The sequence below is a fragment of the Castanea sativa genome, chromosome 12, assembly GCF_040712315.1.
Source record: "Castanea sativa cultivar Marrone di Chiusa Pesio chromosome 12, ASM4071231v1".
NCBI lineage: Eukaryota > Viridiplantae > Streptophyta > Magnoliopsida > Fagales > Fagaceae > Castanea > Castanea sativa.
Window position 1 is genome coordinate 10,066,774 of NC_134024.1, and position 21,727 is coordinate 10,088,500.

Below are 21,727 nucleotides of genomic sequence, written 5' to 3' on the forward strand. Positions count from 1 at the left end.
ATTGCATTATTAAAAATTATATATAATTTTTAATATGAAATAGACTATCGTATTTGCCAATAAATTACCAAAAAAAAAAATTACAATTCTAATCTTAAATATAAAAATATTGTTATCACTTATACATATAAACATATATTATATTAAATAATAGTATATGGACAAAATTATAACTCTTTTTCTCTAACTTTGTCTTGTTTCATTTTTGTCCCTATAATTTCAGTTTTAATGTTGCGGTAACTTTTTCTTTTTTTATATACAAGATAGAATTCTACTCTAGAATAATCTAAGTATATATGTGTGTAAAGTTCCGTCTTGGAGACTTGAACTCCGACCTTTGCCCCCCACACTCCACAAGCACTTATACTTGTGGAGTGACACTTGTAAAGTGACCATCGCACCAAGAGTATGCGGTGGTATGTTGTGGTAACTTAAATATGTTTTCAATGCAACTCTTCTATCTATATCACTGTTAAGGCCCATAAAATAATGTAGTTTTGCTTTGATACAAAATATAAATTGCATCTTTATTGAGCTCTCTGTCATTTACTACAAATTAAGAATTATTTATTTTTAACAGAAATTACCAAATAAAAAAGAAGTGGAAGTGAGAGTAATTATTAATGAGAGAGAGAAGAGAGCTATTAACTACAAGTTTTTAAGCAATGAATGAAGAGAACCGAGTGTAAATATTAAGGGCATCCATAACATCTACAAAACCTAAGGCAACAGCATATTGAAATTCTGCTACGCAAAAAATTAGGAAAGAACACCACCCTCTCTCTCTTTCTCTCAACACACACAGATACTTTAGCAGATATAAACAAATTAAATAGATTATTAAATAACTACATCAATGAATGGCTAGTAAACTATAAACACCCTGTGCAACCAATTATATAACAACATCCATACAACCCAAAGCTCAGATGCACACCAACGTGAAACTCATATTAAACCAACCGAGTAAACTTCATTCCAACTGACCCAGAATAAAAGAGAGATATAGAAGTGAGAAGCCTTTTATAGAATAGACGTTACTCGAACTGAGTTATCAGCTGATCCAGTCAAGAAGATGGGCAAAGTCGGGTGCCAATCAACCGTTGTTATAGCAGCAGTGTGTGGAAGAGTTCTCAACCCATTTCTCTGACCACGAACCTGAGCCAAGTTAAACAAACGATAAATTAAATTAGAATAATCATTACTGCAGAAAATCAGCATTTGTAATTCTGGTCAATATATTGATCAGGGTCAATAGCAAGTCAACACTGATTTCCATAGATTAAAGAACAAAGGAAAGCCAATGACATTGTGTGCACTTGGACGTGTCTTCATGCACAGGCACAGGCACACACATATGAGAATGAGAAACAAGAAGGTTGGGGTGGGCGAGAGATCAACCTGATATATAGGTGCTCTTACTGAACCAGATGTCACCAGTAGCCTCCTCCCGTTAGCATCTAACGCCATTTCATGTCTGCAAAGTTTTGAGCTCTCAGCATCACAGAACCTACAGAATGGAAAAGAATCAAATTATCAAGGTTCCTTCTGCTAACTATAACACAAAAATATAGAAGATGCAACTATAATAACAAATACCAGAACATGACAGACTTTTACAGGGCAACAGCATAAAACAATATGTGCAAAGGCAGTACCAACATTATAAAAAGTAAAGGGTTCACCACCAGGAAAGTGAGGGAGACGGATTATGCACAGCACACGATCCTCCACAAAAATTAGCGGAATCAAATAAATGACAGTTATTTTAGTATTTATGTGATTTCAATCTTCCATGAACCTTCACTAGTTACAAAACCAATGAATTAGGGGCGGAACTAGGATTTTCTGAATGGGAGGGCCAAAATTATAGCAAATACAAAATTGAACTAATTTAATTGAGTCGTTCAAGAAGGAAAATTATGCTCATGTAGATTAGGCAAATTAGACCATAGCCCCACCATAGCGCCTATATCTAATAACATAAAGGTCCTATGATATTGAACAACATTATAATTCCATAATCCTCCAATTTGAAATATAAGTAGTATAATATCCCAGTTCCACAACACATTGGCTATTACATCATTGAGTACATAGAAAGCATTTAATGAATCTCACTTTTTGTGAAAGTTCAAGAACTAAGATGACAGTTAAATTGCAGAACCAGTCAGTACAGCTAATCTTAACCAATATACTCTTTTCCTAAGGATAATAGTCTTAACCAAAATTCACTTTAGGTAACAGAGTGCCGGCAAGACAAATACCTACTACAGTTTCTTGACCATAGGACTTGACCTTGGTTTTGCAAGCTCCATTCAAAAATCTAACACCAGAAAACAAATTCTGTGAGGGTTATATTAGCATAATATAGCAAAACCATATACTATATCAAGTTCAAAGAAAAAACTAAGCTGTATTTACAGAACTCCGCCTAAATTTGAATTGAAAACCAAGATATACTTGCCTTTCCATCTGACCCCAAGCTAAAAATGCTTGTCTCATCAGGCCCAAAAAGAAGAGAGCTTATCGCAGAATCATGTGCAGGCCATCCAGTAATTTGTAGACCAGCAGCCATGTCTTTGACAAGTTAAGGGGTATGCATAATAATGCGGATATTTCTGCTCAGGCACCCTCATCCATGATTATTGGGCAACATTTTCTTTTCATTAACCATTTAATTTTCCATCAAATGACTAGGTTAAACCCCTAGTTAAGATACAAGTAAGCCTCCGAAATGCACTTAAAAGGGCCGGGTTAGCAGAAAAGGAGTTTGTCTTCTTAAGTATGTGCAACCACAAATTTTAAAACCAAAGGTTTCTGTTTTCACATGCAAACTGGATAACCACTAAAATGCAGATTAAGAAACCAGGTCATATAATCATTAAAAGGATACCAAACATGTGAATCATTCCATCAGTAGCAGAAGCTGCTAAAATCTTCCCATTGTGATTGAAGCATAAGGAAGTTATTGCAGGTGGATCTTTACCAAGAGGAAGGACTGTCTTCACGAAAGGAAAAGATCATTAAGGGATAAAATAAAAACTGGCAACTGAGTGCAAATATAAAGTTCTAAAACAAACAGTCACGAACCACAGCCTTCCAGGTTTTCATGTTCCAGACAGTTAAGGAAGCAAACCCTAAATTGTCGTTATAACTTGAGCCATTCCTACAAAGAAAATGAGTTCCTATCAATCTATTGCACCAGTAGAAAGAACAATAAAATTGATAAAATAAGAAAAACTAAAAAAATGGTAAATAATAGATAAGAAAGATAAACCCATGTTCAATCTCCTGAAAATTGCATGATTGGGAGATCAGGGTCCATAAGAAATACTCCCAATGGTTTTAACCAATACTAAAGTCATTTCAGTAGCACAATGCAAGCATAATTCTCTTTTTATATTATTATTATTAATAATTTATTATTGAAATTTTACACATGCATCCAATGGGTCTTGAACTCTAAACCTTAAACTCCATCCCATTCCTTGAATTGTTTTTTTATTTATTTATTCATTAATTTTTTTTGGGGGGGGGGGGAGCTCATTGGCATAGCAGTAGCATCATACTTCTAGTAGAGGTGTTATTGAACAGATCACCAGGCGACCACAGAATGTCATATTTTAACACTTCCATACAAACATTTAAGACTATTAGAAGAAAATACCCTTTGGAGGCTGCCGCAGAAACAAAAATTGGTTCTACAGGGCTGCACTTTAGATCCAAGACACTGCAGCACCAAAAAGATGTTAAGAGCAAACACCAAGGAAGAGGAGAATTGCAGCCATAGCATATATAGGATAAACCTTGGAAATGCTTCAGTTGTGCTGAGATCGCAGACAACTCTCTTTGCATCAACATTCCATGCTTTAATGCCCCCATCAGCTGTGCCTATGAGAAGCTTTTGTCAAAAAGAACCACAAAACTTAAAAGAATGAATTTCGATCTCAAATAATCAACATCATTCAATATCAAACCATATATGCAATCACTCATAAAGGCGAATTTACATACCAAGCGGTCAGATTTACACTCCCAGTCAAGTGACATGATCTCTGCCCCACAATAAATGGTCGCATTTCTTGATGCCGGAGTTGAAGAGTCATATGTCCATATCCTTTGTTTTAAATGTAAGGAGAATAATAAGGAATCAACTTGAAATCAGCCCATAATTAGAAATTTAAAAAAAGGGACATGCACCAAGCCTTCTCTGGCATGCTCAACAACCAAGGTAGTCACAACTCAAATCAATAACCCATCTATGCAGGATAAATCTAGAAATTGTTTCTTTTCTTCTTCTTTTCCTCTTTTTTGAGGAAAGGGGTGGGGGTCCGTCTAAATCCATTTTAGCAAATAGGAATTTCAATATATACAAGCCATAAGGGACAAGGAATCTTAAACCCTTACATTAAATCTTTATTAAGTTTAATGTTACCTACTTCCAAAAAACGAATACCTTACTGTACCATCTATAGAAGCACTGGCTATATTGTTCCCTGATGCAGAAAAGCGGCACCGACTGATTGGACTTGTGTGACCCAAAAATGTCTCCTAAAAAATCATGGTATTCCAGAAATTAGAGACACTCCAATAAAGAATAGCTTAGACATTCAGGTAAAGAACAAAATGTCTTTGTAGAAAGGATTAAGGAGCAAGGTACAAATTGATAAATGAAAATGATCTAAATCTAAAAACTTCAAATTTTGAAATATGGATTTATCAGATATTGTACCTGAAAGTCTACTTTAACTTCTGGAAATTCTTCTTCTATGTGAACTTCCCTGCCATTTTCTGCCACATCAAATTCAATAATTACTTAACCAGCAATGAGTTCATAAATATTGTCACAATTAACTCACATATTCAAGTGAAAAACAGGAAATCAGAAACCAGATTAAAAAGCTCAACCCACAATACCATACAGTGAAAAAATTAATTTGACTGTTTCCTCAGAAAAAAAAAAAAAAAACAAACAAATAATGAGTTCTCAAACTAGTTCAGTAAAATAAATGATGCTTTACATTACCATGCTGTCAACCACTCATACAGAATCTTGATTCTCTTTAGATCTCTTTAAAGATTATATCTACATTTTAGCCTTCTTTTGCTGTTCAGATTGACAATACCATTTCACACATCAACTCTCTTGCCACCGAAGTCATATTTTTTTCTTAAATATTCTACATTAGCCAATGGATCTGCTCATATAATGAAGCATAAATGTAGGGTTACTTTACACATTTTTTAAATTCGCAAATTTTTTACATTATCTGCCCTTATCTTTCACAACTGCTCTACTAGACTTCTCTAAATTTACAGGTTTCTGATACCATCTATCTTATCTTCCCACTAATGAAAGCTCAACATGTCACCCCATAAATGTCAACTACTCCTATAATTTTTATAAAAACAACTTCCATTAGCTTGTTCCCTAGCATGAACTTATGGAAGAGAAAATGTACAGAACAGCAATCTACCAATACAGGGGCCATCTTGCCACATTTGACTAGAATCACCAGTTCTACCATCTCCCATATCAAGATTTGATGAAGTGGTTGAATCATGAAACAACTTGGATGTGGTAAGCTCAGATTGAACTTGAGAAGGCCCAGTAACAAAATCTTGATCCAGCACTGTTTCAGCTAATTGTGGAGTAGCAGGAGCACAGGCTTCATGTATCTCCCTGTATATAATAGGATCTTCATGCATAAAACTTGATGAACTTTTGGTTTGTCCTGTGCTTGCATCCGGTAGTGAGGAAGCATTACTGAGTTCCAAAAAAAAAAAGAAAAAAAGGATGACAGATATCAAAATAGTTGTGTCTATAGCTGTTATAGTCATAAGTCAAATAGCAAAGACCATTCCTTACCACTTTAACCGACCTAATTGAGCTTCTTTTTCCTCCAGTAAAGCTTGAAGTTGTGACAACTTAATATTGAGTTGCTTTATATCCTTTCTGAGACGGTTGGCGGTATTCTTCTCTGCACTGATCTTTAATAGGGCAGGGAGGCGTGGTGTGGTTAAGGATATATTCTCAAAACTCAGTCAGTAATAAATTGACTTTAAAAAAAAATAAGTTTTTAAAAAATACCCCATATCATGATGATATCATGTAATTGTTGGCAGAAACAAATCAAAGAGAATAAATGAGCTCACCTTTTTTGAAGAAGCACATATGAATATTGAGGAAAGAGTGGCATAAAAAAAAAATGGCTTATCGTTATTTTAGAATTCCATTTAACACCCAAGGACACACTTCACAATCATCAAACTTAAAGGCGTTTTTTTTTTTATGAGTAAACTTAAGGGCATTTTTTAAACAAAACTGTTTTTAAAATGATAGTTGTAAACTAGTAAATGCATTAGAATTTTTTTTTATGACATGAAACCTCACTAAGGTAGGGCCTTTTGGATCCACCCCTAGGGAGTAAATGCATTGGAAATATATGGGAATGGTGAAACCAAAGTATCAAATTATATTATATTCTATTATATATATATGACTTGCTCTGAAGGATATGAGTTCCATTGAAGATCTCACTAAAGAAGTTCCTCACAGAAAGACGTAAGGCCTCATACCATTCCTTTGAGAAATAAATACGAAATTCAGGATCCAGGTTTGGGTTCTTTATATACGGAATGGCTGCACCACATGCCCAAAATTATAAATCAAGGAGAAGGTAGTCCAATAGAACACAATAGAATGAATAAAAGAGAAACCCACCAAACCATGCTGTCCAGTCCTTGCCCCTCTGCAAAAATTCATTGCCATTCATCTCGAACAAATCTACAACTTTGTCCCTCCTCCCTGATTGTATGGCATGGGCAATATAGTATCGCAGAATTGAAACCTCCAATTTAGACAAAGTAGCAATAAGTACAGTTTCAGATGCTGAAGAAAAGCACTTCTTGAAAAAGCTCAAGAGACCAACTAATTTTTCTGCCTGAAATTTGGGTACGTATACTGAGAAGATTAAGTCTAAAATCTTATCCACTTGAAACCCTTTACCAATATCTGTGCCTAATTCACTCTCAAAAGTTTGCAGAGTATTAGTAAATCCTCTGAAGACAAGAAACTCCCTCACAAGTTCCTCAGCATACTGAATGTTCTCCATCTTGTTCTGCTACACCTACAATGATGAAGATACCTTCAGCCCCATAATTATTTACATCATTCACGTAACAGAATTTTTTTTTTTTTGGGGTTTAAGTCCCTGAACAGGAGATTGCACTATACACATCTCACTAATCAATAGATGTATGAAATGTAAACAGTAAAAAGTATATGCCTTCATATGGGATTTATCTAATAGTACATTTCTACACTCGCTAGAAAAGTAAATATGACTATATTAGTTTCCTACTTCAATTAGTTCGTATGTCATATCCACAATCTCTACATGTATGCACATAACTGCTTCATTCTGCGATTTATCAACAAACAAAAAAAAAAAAAATGCTTCATTCTGCACATAAGAGCAGTCCTGTAACATATAACAAATGCCTAATTGCAAAAACTAATTAAATCTTATTTCAGTAACAACAAAAGCAACCAAAGAGTACATTAATGAAGACACTGATGATAATGGTGATGGTGACAACAAAGATGACATAAATAAATGACAATGACAATAAATAATAATAAAAAATATTTCATTGCAACAACAGCTTAATGTAAATTCAAATAATACACAAACCCAAGGGTAATGCACCAGGGCTTAAACTCAAAATGAGTATTCAACGTCAAAACAACATCCATAAGCCCTGATATTTACAACCAGGGCATGTCCTTCATACAGGAAAAAGGAAACTAACATATTTATGGGAAGTAAGATATTGGGACTCCAAAGATGTCAGTCTAGAAAAGGTGTGGAAAGGGGTTGAACTAGGTACAGTTAGTATCATACATGTGTTCAAAGAAGCTAAAATTATAAGAAATAGGACAAATTTCAAACATTGATAGTAATAAGTTCATTGAGCTACCTTGCAACAAATCAAACTTGCTCGATACCGTTTCAATTTCAGCAGATATGAATACTTGCTAAATACCTACTCAGTACTGAATCTAATACATGGGGCTATCAGAACTTGTTAATTCTTGTATAAAATCACATTCCAATTTCCATTTCAAATTCGCAGTTTGCGCAGAGGATCACACAAACAGGTAACTCCAGTTCCTTCGATAGCAAATCACATAGCCTCAGTATCAAAATTAACCAAACTCAGTGGACCCAAAATTCAAGATTGACAGTCTAAAACACCAGCTCTACCAAATTAGCCATTCCACATGGGAAAGTGCCAATTTTTTTTTTCTCAAAAACACACAAACATTCACATCTTAATCCAATTCAAACACGCCCCACAAGTCAAAGTCCCACTTAACAGATACTAATTCCAATCCCCTATTTACCCATTTGATTTTCTTTCAAAATTTATCTAAAAACCACACAAAAGCTATCAAATTTGAAATGAAAATCACTTCAAGCTGGAATTTTTGTCAACAAATTTAGGTTTCTTAAAAGATCTACCAGGGTTCGCTTTGATAAACAGTTCAAATATAAAATGGAATTGGAAGAGAATTTGTGAGGATTGTACCTTACAGAATTGCAGAAGAATCGAAAATGCACGAACTTCAAGGGTTTCGAAGAGAGATTTTTATGATTTTCAGAGAGAAATTATGATTGGATTATTAGTAGGGCTAGTTGATTTTGATTTTGGTTTTTTTTTTTTTTTTTTTTTTTCTGCTGAGTAAAATAAAAGCGTAAGCTCTGGCACTTATGGGGCTTTGGCTAAGATGCGCTGCTAATGTGCGCTGTGAAACTCAGAAATATTTGTAGCTTATAAAGCCTGGCCAGGATTATTGCGGTCCTTGCGGATATACAGTGTAGTGTGGAAAAAACTTAAGTGATCTAGTGCAATGCTTCCTCGTCTTACCTGAGAGGTGAGCTTTATGAGTAGGTCTCGCTGTAGAGTATAGGTCCATTCCTTCTCATGTGAGAGGAGAGAGGATATTGCTATCAGAGTATGTAAGAATTATCCGTATTGTTAATGATTATTTAAAAAAAAGTTTTGATTTTATTTTTATAAAAAATATATTAAAATAATGGTGAAAATAATTATTTTTTAAACTAATACCCTTAAGTTATTCATTAACCTTTTTCCTAATTATTTTACTATCAACAATCTAATTGCATAACTTTTCATAAATTGTTACTTTGTTATTGACATATTTTTACTCGTTGAGATTAACTTGCATTTTTTTTTTAATTTAATGGTTATAATAAAGAAGGAGGTGATTTAAATCTTGGATATTTCTATTAAAAACATCAAAATGTGTTAATTAATTGAGTTACAATACTCTTAATAATTATCTTGCATTTTTATGAACGTCTATTTCCACTTCTTGAGATCCCTCTTATATAGAATTCTTACATATCCATTTATGATTCCATGGTCATTCTTTTATATAGTATACAATTTAATTGTTAAACCAAGTGGAGGAAGGGAATTGAATATTAATTCTTCTCACAATCTTTTTTTTTTTTTTTTTGCTATTGTTATTGTTGCTATCATTTGTATCAACTTGATTGGGGGTCTTATTACTATAATATTAATGTGACCTTCGGACCGTCAATTACATGCATAATAAAGAGTGGGGAAGAGCAATGACATGACACTGAAATTATATATAAATAAAGCCTATGATAGAATAAAAAAAATAAAAATAAAAAATTCCACTCTTTATATATGAATAAAGAGTGGGGAAAAAAATGATGCAAAAACTTGGCATTAATGAACAGTGGATTGCAAAAATAATGAAATGCATCTCAACTGTCACATATTTAGAACTTATGAACGGTGAGCCAAGTGGCTAACACTCCAATCCAGGGGACTCCAATAAAGGAGATCATCTACCACCTAATATCTTGCTTTTGAGGGAAGAAGGGATTTCATTATTACTAAAGAAAGCGAAGAAGAGGAATTGCATGAGTGATTTTGCCATGAGTAGAATTAAGAGGCCCTAAGATATTACATATATGTTGTTCGCTAATGATAGTATGATCTTTCGCAAGACCACAAAAATAGAATACAGAGAAAAAGATAAGGTTATGTTTGGTAACAATTTTTGTTTTCTATTTTCAAAAACTTGTTTTTGAAAATATAATGACAGTGTTGGTGCAAACACAATGATAATAGAAATAACACGAAGAGAAACTGAATAATACTTCTGAATTTTTATTAGTTTAAAGAAAGAGATTACACAACACTATTTGGACTGAGGCGCGGCACTCGCTCTCTTTAAGGAGATTCAAGCCCTTGGTTGGCTAAATTTTGTAACCGGTGTAGACCGTCTCTGACTTGTCTCCCCCAGGATACAACAGCCCAACAAGTGTCGTATAGCTAGAACAACATCTGCACAAAGTGTTCAAGCCCAAAACTCCACCAGAATGAACACCCTTTATTGCCAAGAATCTCTCTATTTTTTTAGTGTATATTGTAGTAACTTGGATTATGTCTGAATGGGTCTTTTTATAGACTCAATGGGCTTCACGAAATTACTACCCAAATTAATATGATTAATTAGGTCCATTATTCTGATATAGTGCGTGTGCAGACCGTCTCTGACTTGTCTCTCTCAGGATACAACAGCCCAACAAGTGTCGTATGGCTAGAACAACCTCTGCACAAAGTGTTCAAGCCCAAAACTCCACCAGAATGAACACCCTTTCTTGCCAAGAATCTCTCTATTTTTTTAGTGTATATTGTAGTAACTTGGAGTGTGTCTGAATGGGTCTATTTATAGGCTCAATGGGCTTCACGAAATTACTACCCAAATTAATATGATTAATTAGGTCCATTATTCTGATATAGTAGGTGTTACAAGATTAATTATTGGATAATAGGAGGATCCAAGGTGCTGATTCATTTTCAAATTTGACACCTCCACCCTTCACCTCCCCCTTGCGCACGTATCTAGCCCAATATTTGAGACAATTCATGTTAGCCCATTAATCACCACAATTAAAAAGAACAAAATAGTCTCTCTCCTTTTCAATGTGGGATTAAACATTTTCACTAACTCCTTATCTTCCACATTCACTCCCACATCTTTACATTTATGTTATAAAATTTATTCATTTTAATTATTTAATATTAAAATGCTCCAACAATCCCCCACTCATTTTAATATTAAATTTTTAGTTAAAGAGAGATTACCAGGCAAAGATGGGTCACTATGCATCATGAAGGTGTGCTCTGCATTAAACCTTCACTTAATAAAACAGCGATCTCAACTCCAGAGTCGTAGTGGTCTCCGACTTGAACTAGGACTGCTTTAGGGAAATTAAGTGTCACTGCTTACACATAACAACTCAAGTGTTGACATGAGCTTTTATAGCTAGCACTTTACGGCCATGTGTTAATCCCGGTTTCATGAGTGTATTTGAAATTAAGTCCAAATCTCATAGGGAGCGGCCCCACCCCCACACTCACATAGGTGAAATTTTTTCAAGGGTGCTCCTGTAATTCTGACACCCCACTCATACGAGTTACAAATTTCATTAAGAGTTTTTTACTCAACCTCTTCACATTACAAGATAAATGCACTTACATCATAGGAATGAACAATTAAAAAATTATTTACAAAATAAATAATTAACAAAATAAATTGTGCATTTCTTACGACCATCGTATGATTCGTTTTTTCTATTGAACCTAATTCTCAGGATCTCTGTTCTTTGGGTTGGGTATCCTCATACATGGCTCATGATTCTATGGATTTTAGTCCCATCCCCCTCGATGTATTCCAGACTCTATCTTTTGCCAAGGCCTTGGTAAATGGATCTGCAAGATTATCATTAGATTTAATATAATCCACAGTTATGATGCCACTACTCAAATAAGATCACACAGTACTTTGCTTTCTTCTTATAGGTCTGGATTTACCATTGTAATAACGGTTTCTAACTCTATCAATTGCAGCAGTGCTATCACAGTGAATTAATATAGGTGGAATTGGCTTTTTCCAAAGTGGAATTTCATATAACAAATCTCTAAGCCAATTTGCCTCTTCACTAGCTGAAGCTAATGCTATTAATTCAGCTTTCATTGTTGAATTAACAATTATTGTTTACTTTTTAGATTTCCAACAAATGGCACCACTACCTAAGGTAAAAATATAACTAGTAGTAGAGAGAGAATCACCTGACAAAGTATTTCAATCGACATCACTAAAACCTTCAATCACAGCAGGGTATTTTTTATAAAACAAGTCATAACTTTTGGTACCAATTAAACATCTCATGACTCGCTCAATAGCTAGCCAATGATCTTTACTAGGCTTGCTAGTAAACCTGCTTATCACTCCTACTGCATATGCAATGTCAGGTCTAGTACAATCAGTAGCATAACGCAAACTACCAATGATGCTAGCATAATTATTTTGATTAAAAATCTCATCATCATTATTCACAAGAAATAAATGAACACTAGAATCAAAAGGAGTAGCTACACTTTTGTGATCATGAAAATTATATTTTCTCAATATTTTATCAACATAATGTGATTGATCAAGATATATTCCATTACATGTTTTTGTAATTTTCATGCCCAAAATAAAATTAGCCCCACCAAGATCTTTCATATTAAAATGGCTTTTAAGCATATTTTTTGTCTCATTTATAACATGCATATTTGAGCCAAAAATCAACATATCATCCACATAGAGACTAATAATAACATATAAATTATTCCATGATTTAGAATAAATACATTTATCACATTCATTTGATTTATAACCATTCTCAATCATGCAGGAATCAAACTTTTCATGTCACTGCTTAGGTACTTATTTTAAGCCATATAGAGATTTAGTTAGCTTACATACCTTGCTTTCTTGTCCAGACTCTACAAAACCTTCGGGTTGATCCATATGAATCTCTTCCTCTAGGTCCCCAATTAGAAAAGCAGTTTTTACATCCATTTGATGAATTTTCAAATCAAAGATTGCAGCAATAGCAATTAACAATCTAATAGATGTAATTCTCGTTACTGGAGAAAAAGTATTAAAGAAATCAAGATCAGCTTTTTGTTTAAAGCCTTTTGCAACAAGTCTATCTTTAAACTTATCTATTGATCCATCCGGTTTCAACTTTTTTCTAAGGACCCATTTACAACCTATGGTCTTACAACCCAGTGGAAGATCTACTAATTTCCAAGTTTTATTAGAAATTAGAGATTCCATCTCATCATTGACAACCTCTTTCCAAAATATAGCATCAGGTGATGTTAAGGCCTCTTTTAAATTTTGGAGATTTTCCTCAATGTTAAAAACATAATAATCATGACCAAAATCCTTTTCAACTCTAACTCTTTTACTCTTTCTAGGTTCCATTTCAAAATTTTCTTGATTTTGTAAATGTGAAGTAGAAGAACTAAGTTGTGACAAAATATTTTCTTTACCCCCACTATTTTTCAATTTAAAATGAAATTTTTCTTCATGAAAAATTGCATCATCAGATTCAAAATTTTTTTTTTTCAAGATCAAAAAATCTACAGGCTGCAATATTAAATGCATAACCAAGAAAAGTACAAGTAGTAGCTCTTATACCTAATTTAGGTATTTTAGGGTCTATAAACCTTACATAAGCAAGACAACCCCATACTCTCAAATATCCCAAATTTGGCTTATGTCCTTTCCACATCTCAAAAGGTGTGGTGTGTGACTTTTTATATGGCACCCTATTCAAAACATGACATGCAGTTAAAATAGCTTCACCCCAAAAATGTAAAGGTGCACCAGATTCAATTAACATGGCATTTGTTAACTCAATTAAAGTTCTATTTTTTCTTTCAGCCACACCATTAGAAGCAGGTGAATATGGTGCAGTAGTTTCATGGATAATCCCAAAGACTGAACAAATGAGTTGAATGCACTTGATTCATACTCACGGCCTCTATCACTTTTTATTCTTTTTATTTTTCTACTGAATTGATTTTCAACTTCTTTTAAAAAATCTTGAAATTTTTCAAAAGCATCACTTTTATTTTTCAACAAATAAATAGTTGTATATTTTGAGAAATCATCAATAAAAGTGATAATATATCTATTTCCTCCACGAGTTAAAATTCCATCAAATTCACATAAATCGGAGTGAATTAACTCAAGCAATTCGGTATTTCTTACAACACTTTTATGAGGTCTTTTTGTAATCTTAGCTTAACTACAAGTTTCACATTTTTCAAAAATTTTTGACAGTCTTGGAATTAATTCTAAACTACTCATAATTCCCACATATCTACTATTTATATGACACAAACGAGCATGCCAAAAATTAACAGAAAAAAGCATATAAACTAAACTGGTAGATGGTTTATTATTCTCAACATTCAATTTAAACATTCCATCACAAACATAACCCTTGCCCACAAATAATCCTTTTTTAGTGATTACATAATTATCAGATTCCATAGTTTGCTTGAAGCCAGCCTTGTTAAGCAAAAAGCTTGACATCAAATTCTTCCTCATGGACGGAGTGTAAAGTACATCTTTCAATGTTAGCACACATCTAGAAGTGAATTTCAACTCAACCTCACCACTTCCAAGAACCTTGGTTTTGCTAGAGTCACCAAGCATAACAGTTTTTTCTTCTTTAAAAGGAGTGTTCAACTTGAACCAATTTTTGTCATAGCAGACGTGCCTATTAGCACCAGAATCTGCCCACCACCCTTCAACATATTGCACCATATTGATGTCTGTAATCATAGCCACTAAAGACTCTTCAATTACGTTAGCCTGCGAGATAGATTCACGTTTCCGAAATTTGCAAAATTGAGCAATATGCCCACTCTTGCCACAGACAAAACAGGATCTATTAAATTGATCTTGTGAAGGGGGTCTTTGGTTCTTATTGTAATTTTTATTCGGGTTTCCCCTTCCTTGAGGTGATCTATTATTGTTTTTAAAGGCTTTCTTTTTTGGCTTCAATTGACCATTTTTAGGAAAATGATTTTTGGACATATTATTATTGGATGAAATAAGGTTTACCTTTGTGGTGGAATTACCATTGCTCTCTTGTGTCATGAGTGCATCTTGTCCTCTAGCCTCCTCCTCCACACGGATGCGTGTGATCAAGGTCTCCAAAGATGTCTCCTTTTGTTTATGCCACAAAGTCTTTTGGAACTCCCTCCAAGATTGTGGTAGTTTGTCAATTATACCAACTACCACCAAATTATCTCTGATATTTACGCCTTCGAATCTCAACTCTGCTACAATTGTTTGGAAGTCTTGTGCTTGATCCACCACTGATTTTCCATCCACCATTTGGTAACGGAAAAATCTACTAGCAGCGTACTTCTTTGCACCTGCCTCCTCAGTATCATACTTGCTTTGTAAAACTTTCCAAATTTTTTTAGCAGACTTGTAAGTTGTATCATAATAATCATAGAAATGATCGGCAAGACAATTCAATAGATAAGAGCAAAAATTATATTAATATTTTGTATACTTATCTATTTTTTCTTGATGAAAAATATATTCTTCGTCACTCATTTCATCGTTAGAAACCTTTGATGGATTCTTCTCAGTGAGGATGTAGGCAACTTTGAGAAGGCTTAAGTAGAAGAGGACCTTTCCTTTCCACCTCTTGAAGTGGGCTCCCTTAAAGCGAAAGGGCTTGTTGAGATCTCCAACAGGCTCATTTGGTTTTTCTTGTGTAGGCTCCATGTGTTGAATCTCCTTAAAATTGTTGGTGCAAACACAATAATAATGGAAATAACATGAAGAGAAACTGAATAATACTTTTGAATTATTATTAGTTTAAAGAAAGAGATTACACAACACTATTTGGACTGAGGCGCGACACTAGCTCTCTTTAAGGAGATTCAAGCCCTTAGTCTTCAAGCCCAAAGCTCCACCAGAAAGAACACCCTTTCTTGCCAAGAATCTCTCTATTTTTTTAGTGTATATTGTAGTAGCTTGGATTGTGTCTGAATGGGTCTATTTATAGGCTCAATGGGCTTCACGAAATTACTACCCAAATTAATATGATTAATTAGGTCCATTATTCTGATATAGTGGGTGTTGCAAGATTAATTATTGGATATTATTCTGATGGGCTAGATTTACACAATTAATGGTGAGATAAGGAGTTTTCTGAATAATGAAAAGGCCCAAACGGATAGTCCATTAAGTGGGTTAATGGCTCATTATTTTCCATAATAAAAATGGAATATTTATTCGGGTCATTTACTCACCAACGGATATGGTAATTACTCTGAATGGGCTGTCAAGTAGGAGGATCCAAGGTGCTGATTCATTTCCAAATTTGACACCTTCACCCTTCACCTCCCCTTTGCGCACGTATCTGGCCCAATATTTGAGACAATTCATGTTAGCCCATTAATCACCACAATTAAAAAGAACAAAATAGTCTATCTCATTTTCAATGTAGGATTAAACATTTTCACTAACTCCTCATCTTCCACATTCACTCCCACATCTTTACATTTATGTTATAAAATTTATTCATTTTAATTATTTAATATTAAAATGCTCCAACAGACAGTTTTCTTGTATTTTTAAAATCAAAAATATGTTTGGTTGGTTGAAATTACAAAGATAATTTTTTGAAGAAAAAAATAGAAATTACTAAAATATGATGTTACTAGGATTTGAACTCTAATGCTAACTCATTTAATGAGACGGATTTATTAAATTAAATGGGCATTTTCATTGACTTTTGAAAATTAGAAACCAAAATTAGCATTTTGCATGTTTTTAATTTTCTTTACAAATTGAGTTTTAAAAACAGTTTTTGTTTTCTGTCCATTTTGGATTGCTAAACAAGTTCTTTAGTCTCAAAAATAGAAAATTATTTTTGAAAATAGAAAATAAGAGAAAAAATCAGTTACCAAACATATCCAACTCTGAAGGAATATGAGGAGGCCTCTAGTTAGCAAATTAATAGGCGCGCAACCACCATCTTCATTAGAAAAAGCACAAGCAACAACTCTGTGACTTGTTGGGGGAAAAGTAGTTAGAGACTATAAGAGATACTTGGAGTTGGGACTATTGTCGCTGATAAGTAGATTAAACAAGCAAAATTTCTCCACCATAAATGAGCAAATATGGAAGAGAATATACTAATCTTGTGGAGATGTGGTTCAGCTTTTTGAAACTGAACTTTTTGAAAAAGTGGAATTTTTAAAAAGTACAGTATGAAATTGGGCTTTTTGAAAAAGCTGAATGTTTAGTAAAAACTATTAAAAAATACTTTTTGAAAAATTTGAGTGCCTGGCTAATACTTATAAAAATGGCAGTTTGAGTTATAAATTACCACAAAGGACAAGATATATATAAAAAGAATTCTTTGTTTTAATTACCTCTCTTAATGCAAGTTATGGACACAATATTTTCACAAAAATTTCACAATAAAGTTTATATGACAAGTTGTTAATGGTAGGGGAAAAAAAATAATGTCACTAATAGGTCTAGATGAGAACCAATAACAACTTACTATGTAAATTTTATTATGAAATTGTTATAAAAATATTCTATCAATAGCACTATTTTTTTTTCTAAAAAAAATGGTACTAATTTAAAAAGTTTAGATATATAATAAAATGTCACAATATGTTTACAATACTCTTTGTTTTTAGTTGTGGTCAATCCTAGTCTAATATTTTATTAATTTATTTAATTTTATTTTGACATATGAAATATTTGATACCCCAACTATTATGAAATTTTTTTGTGTCTTAACACAATTGTAATTTTTATTTAGTACATTTCCCTACATCATATCCACGTCTCCCACTCACTACCAAATTTTTTTTCCTTCCCTTTTTTCTCATCCACTCGTTTCTTCCCCCATTTTCGTCAAATATATTTTCTTTTCCTCCATCATCTTGTCTCTTCTCTTCTTCAGGTCTTCTTCCTCACCCAAAATACAATTCTTCTTCACCCAAAAGACAAGATAGAAAGAAATATATTACATAAAAAAGAGAGAGAGAGAGAGAAGAAGCCGCAATTGTAGAAGAAGAAGCCTGCAGCAGTAGTGAGTTTATGGGTTTATGTTGGAATTGAAGAAGAAGCCTGCAGCAATAGAAGAAGAATCACGGTATTTTTTATTTTATTTTTTTTGGCGTGAAGGATGGTTGATTTATGGGTCTATGTTGGAGTGAGAAATCTGGCATAAAGAATTGTTGATTTATCAAAGGGCAAAGTTAGAGTTTTAAGTAAAAATGAGGGCAATTTGGTAACTGAACTAATAACCCAACGGATAGATTCATCAACGCGCAGGAGCTTTTGTAAAATGCTCCTCACAGCTCCATTATGCAAATGCGCATTCTCTTTACAAACTCAAAATGCAACTTTTTTTAAAACGTTGCTTTTTATACCTAACCAAACACATATATTATATTTGTAGTTTCAAAACGTGCTTTTTGAGTTGGGAGAGCTGAAACAAACAGGCATGTTAGCATCGCCTTATGAGAAAAAATATATAGTTAGTAGGTATATTTTTGGTCTATAAAAAAATATAATTATATTTGGGCCCCCTCTTCCAACTAATCTGCCCCCTTTCCTCTAAAATCATCAGCCCAACCCAACCTAGAGTCCAGCCCAAATCCACGTAAATGTTTAGCCCAAAACAAAACAAATTTTATTTAAAAACAAAACAAAATAAATGTACAAAATAAAAACCAAACTTAAAGGAAACTACATGATGGTGGGCCGTGGCGGAAAGTCAAGGAAGAGACTAACAAAATTAGAAGATGAGAAATAAAAAATTAAAGATGTAGAAAGAAGTTGAACCGAAAATGACATTCAAAAAGAGAAAAGGACGAGAGGTTAGATAAGAGAGTTACCTGGAGGAGAAGATGAGGGATGTGATGACTTTGAGAATATGAGAGGTAAGAGAGAAAAACAGAAGTAAAAAAGATTGAACAGTTGGTGATGATAAAATGTGGGAGGGTAGATGGGAAGCTCCTAGGAAGGGGCTTCCTTTACAATTGCCATTACATTCTTTTCTATTTTCAAAGATACCATTACTTCAATTCATTAGTCCTTTTATATATTTCATTTGATAATCAATTTTAAAATTTTAGTTTAGCAATAATAATAAGTACCATAAATAATAATAATAATAACTAGTCTCATCACACGCGCTTTGTGCGTGCAATGGTGTTTTTTTTTAGTGGTCTTATTTTGTAGAAATTAAAAAAAAAACTATGTTTTTTTTATTTTATATATATAATTTTTAGTTTGAAAATCTAATTTATAAGTGAATAAAAGCAATTTAAAAATTAACAGGGGAGTGATCATATTTTTTAGGCAATATTTTAGTAGGAGTTAGAGTTGCATTTTTATCGGATTGTCCTTTAATTTTGTCTCTACTTAAACATAGAGGTGTAGGAGCATTTTTGAAATAAAAAATGAGGAATCCAAATAGGAGAAGCCTCTTAAATAATTGTATAGGTAATAATAATAATACAAATATATATATATATATATATATATATATATATATATATATATATATATATATATATATATATATATCTGGTGCATAATTCTGAAACGGTATAACAATACACACCGATAACAAAATATTCTATTATAGTAGCCAATTTGGAAAGGTCTTCGAAATAGAATTCAAAATCTTCTTGATATCCTCATTTGGAATTTTGTTTGCTTATACTTCGGGCCCTCCCTAGCTTACAATCCTAGGTCCATCACGCTCATGCACTAATGATGTGACACAGTAATGCCTAGTTGGCATGGTGGGATCTTGTGTCAACACATTGTAAAGCATGGCAAGTTGATGTGGCCAATTACATGGCTAGGGTTGATGTGGTAAAACCGTCTGACGCCACATCACCATGCAATTCCTCCCCCCCCCCCCCCCCTTTTTGTTGAAAAAATTGGTTTTTGCTATTCACGATTCAATGCTTTGCCAAGTGCAAATTTGGCTCTAATACATTAATTTTATTGAGTGGTTGAAAAAAGGGGAAAAAAAAAATGAAAGTAAAGAATTGAACATGGTTTAGCTTGATGGCCTATGCTCATTGTAGAAAGCCCTTGGTAACCATATCTTTGCATGTGAAATTGTTTTTTTTTTTTTTTTTACAATGAATCCAATGCAAAGTTTATATAGTAGAGAACTTTAGAATTTGTTTGCTTAGAACAAAGGTCTCAAACTCCTTAAAATAGAAAACGAAGGTCCCCAAACGCCTTAAATTATTCTCCTTCAATGAAACCTTTATTGGGGACCGCCCGCGGGGGGGGGTGGGGGGTTGAAGATCCTTGTTTATTTGTTTCGCCCACTATGAAACTTTTTCTTTTTCCTTTTAACTTCCCAAATCAAATATCCCTCTTCCATGAGAAATTACTAGTACTTTGCTTCGAAGGCTATGTACACAGGGCCATCTGTTAAGCCTAGTGATTAGCAATACAAGTCAATCTCATCTAGCTTTACAATTTATAACTTGGAGCTTTTAGACACACAAAAAAAAAAAGAAAAAAAGAAAAAAAGTTATAACTTATGACCACTATTATTTAGGTATATTAAATTAGGTTCTTAATTAAATTGCTGGAAAATTGTAATTATCTTTGTAAAAAAAAAAAAACCACTATTTCAGTTTTTATTTTATTTTATTATTATTGATAAGACATTTAAGTTCCCAAAAGAGGGGGGGAAAGATAATAAAATAAGGGAGTGTTGCTTAATCAGCTAGATCCTGGCATTATTTAGCTCTCTTTATTAAGTACATATACCTCTGTCTTCAAAAAACATCATTTCAACACAAAAGAAACCTGCAGGTATATAATTGGATAACCGCAATAGCAATCAAAGCTGAAACGATAATGCCAATATAGAGTTTTCGTTTGAACAGCACCAAAGGATCAAGCTTCTGTTCACTCGTACTGTGACATTTTGACTCGAATTCAGCTTCCCGTATCCTCATATGTATCACTTGCAGATCCAGATAGTTCAGGTCTAGATGATACTGTGTCCAGTAAAACTTGTTCACAGTATTTAAAAAGGTCATGAAGTATATTATAGAGGACGAGAGGGAAATGGCAAAAGGAACCCACCAGTTTTTGCACTGCGGAGACGTTGATGATCTGTGTGAGATTGCTATTGTGTATATTCCAAGCAGTATGAGGTATGCAATTGTCAAGTTTTGAGCTCTAGTCTCGTGGTACCGAACCCGCCTTTCTTGTTTCTCGTTGACGATGGCCAGGTCGTTGCAGTAGAGTCTGGGGTTGTTCTTCATGTCCATAACATCTCTGCTTGAAGTGGCAAACAAATGACGTGAAGACTTTAGAGAGTCAGTGCGTGAGTAATTTACTCAGAACCATAGATTAAAAAATAAAAAACAATGGGGAAATTATTGTGAGACACTCACAAACGTAGATTCATTGCCATACTTTTTTTTTTATACTTTGTAGGTTGTAACATTAAGCACGAACACTATTTATTCATAAACCAGTTTGAATAATCAGCTTTATGAAGTTTCCTTGAAGTACAAATTTTTTTTGTCATCACTGGGCCCAAGACAGAAAATTATCAGTTGTAAGTTTCCACGAAATTATTTCTGTGACTTGTAAGAAAATGCTTATATTCCAGATAGAGATGGTTAAACCTAGCTTTCTGCATTTCCCCTGTTTTGGTTTGAGTAATACAGTTTATTCAGAAAAAACAAAGACAAAAGAAGTCTA

General features: G+C 33.5%; 1 protein-coding gene across 1 annotated transcript; it reads right to left on the reverse strand.

Annotated features, from left to right (window-relative positions):
• Window positions 1-640: 640 nt before the first annotated feature.
• On the reverse strand, window positions 641-8,753 carry LOC142621048 (uncharacterized). The gene is made up of 16 exons (XM_075794365.1): window positions 8,599-8,753; window positions 6,728-7,133; window positions 6,527-6,646; window positions 5,873-6,017; window positions 5,481-5,770; window positions 4,736-4,794; window positions 4,460-4,554; window positions 4,018-4,120; window positions 3,810-3,904; window positions 3,671-3,733; window positions 3,094-3,169; window positions 2,897-3,005; window positions 2,468-2,580; window positions 2,268-2,326; window positions 1,402-1,510; window positions 641-1,158 (listed from the first exon to the last, which is right to left on the reverse strand). The coding sequence occupies exons 2-16, from the start codon at window positions 7,116-7,118 to the stop codon at window positions 1,024-1,026; spliced, it is 1,962 nt and encodes a 653-aa protein (XP_075650480.1). The 5' UTR covers window positions 7,119-7,133; window positions 8,599-8,753; the 3' UTR covers window positions 641-1,023.
• Window positions 8,754-21,727: the final 12,974 nt, after the last annotated feature.

What these genes read in the sequence shown, in the direction of transcription:
- LOC142621048 (XM_075794365.1), bottom strand. Translation starts at nt 7,118, where the DNA reads ATGGAGAACATTCAGTATGCTGAGGAACTTGTGAGGGAGTTTCTTGTC. An exon ending in TAGTGAGATCTTCAATGGAA is followed by an intron (nt 6,018 to 6,526) that starts CTCATATCCTTC and finishes CCTTAACCACAC; the next exon opens with CACGCCTCCCTGCCCTATTA. An exon ending in GCAAGATGGCCCCTGTATTG is followed by an intron (nt 4,795 to 5,480) that starts GTAGATTGCTGT and finishes TTGATGTGGCAG; the next exon opens with AAAATGGCAGGGAAGTTCAC.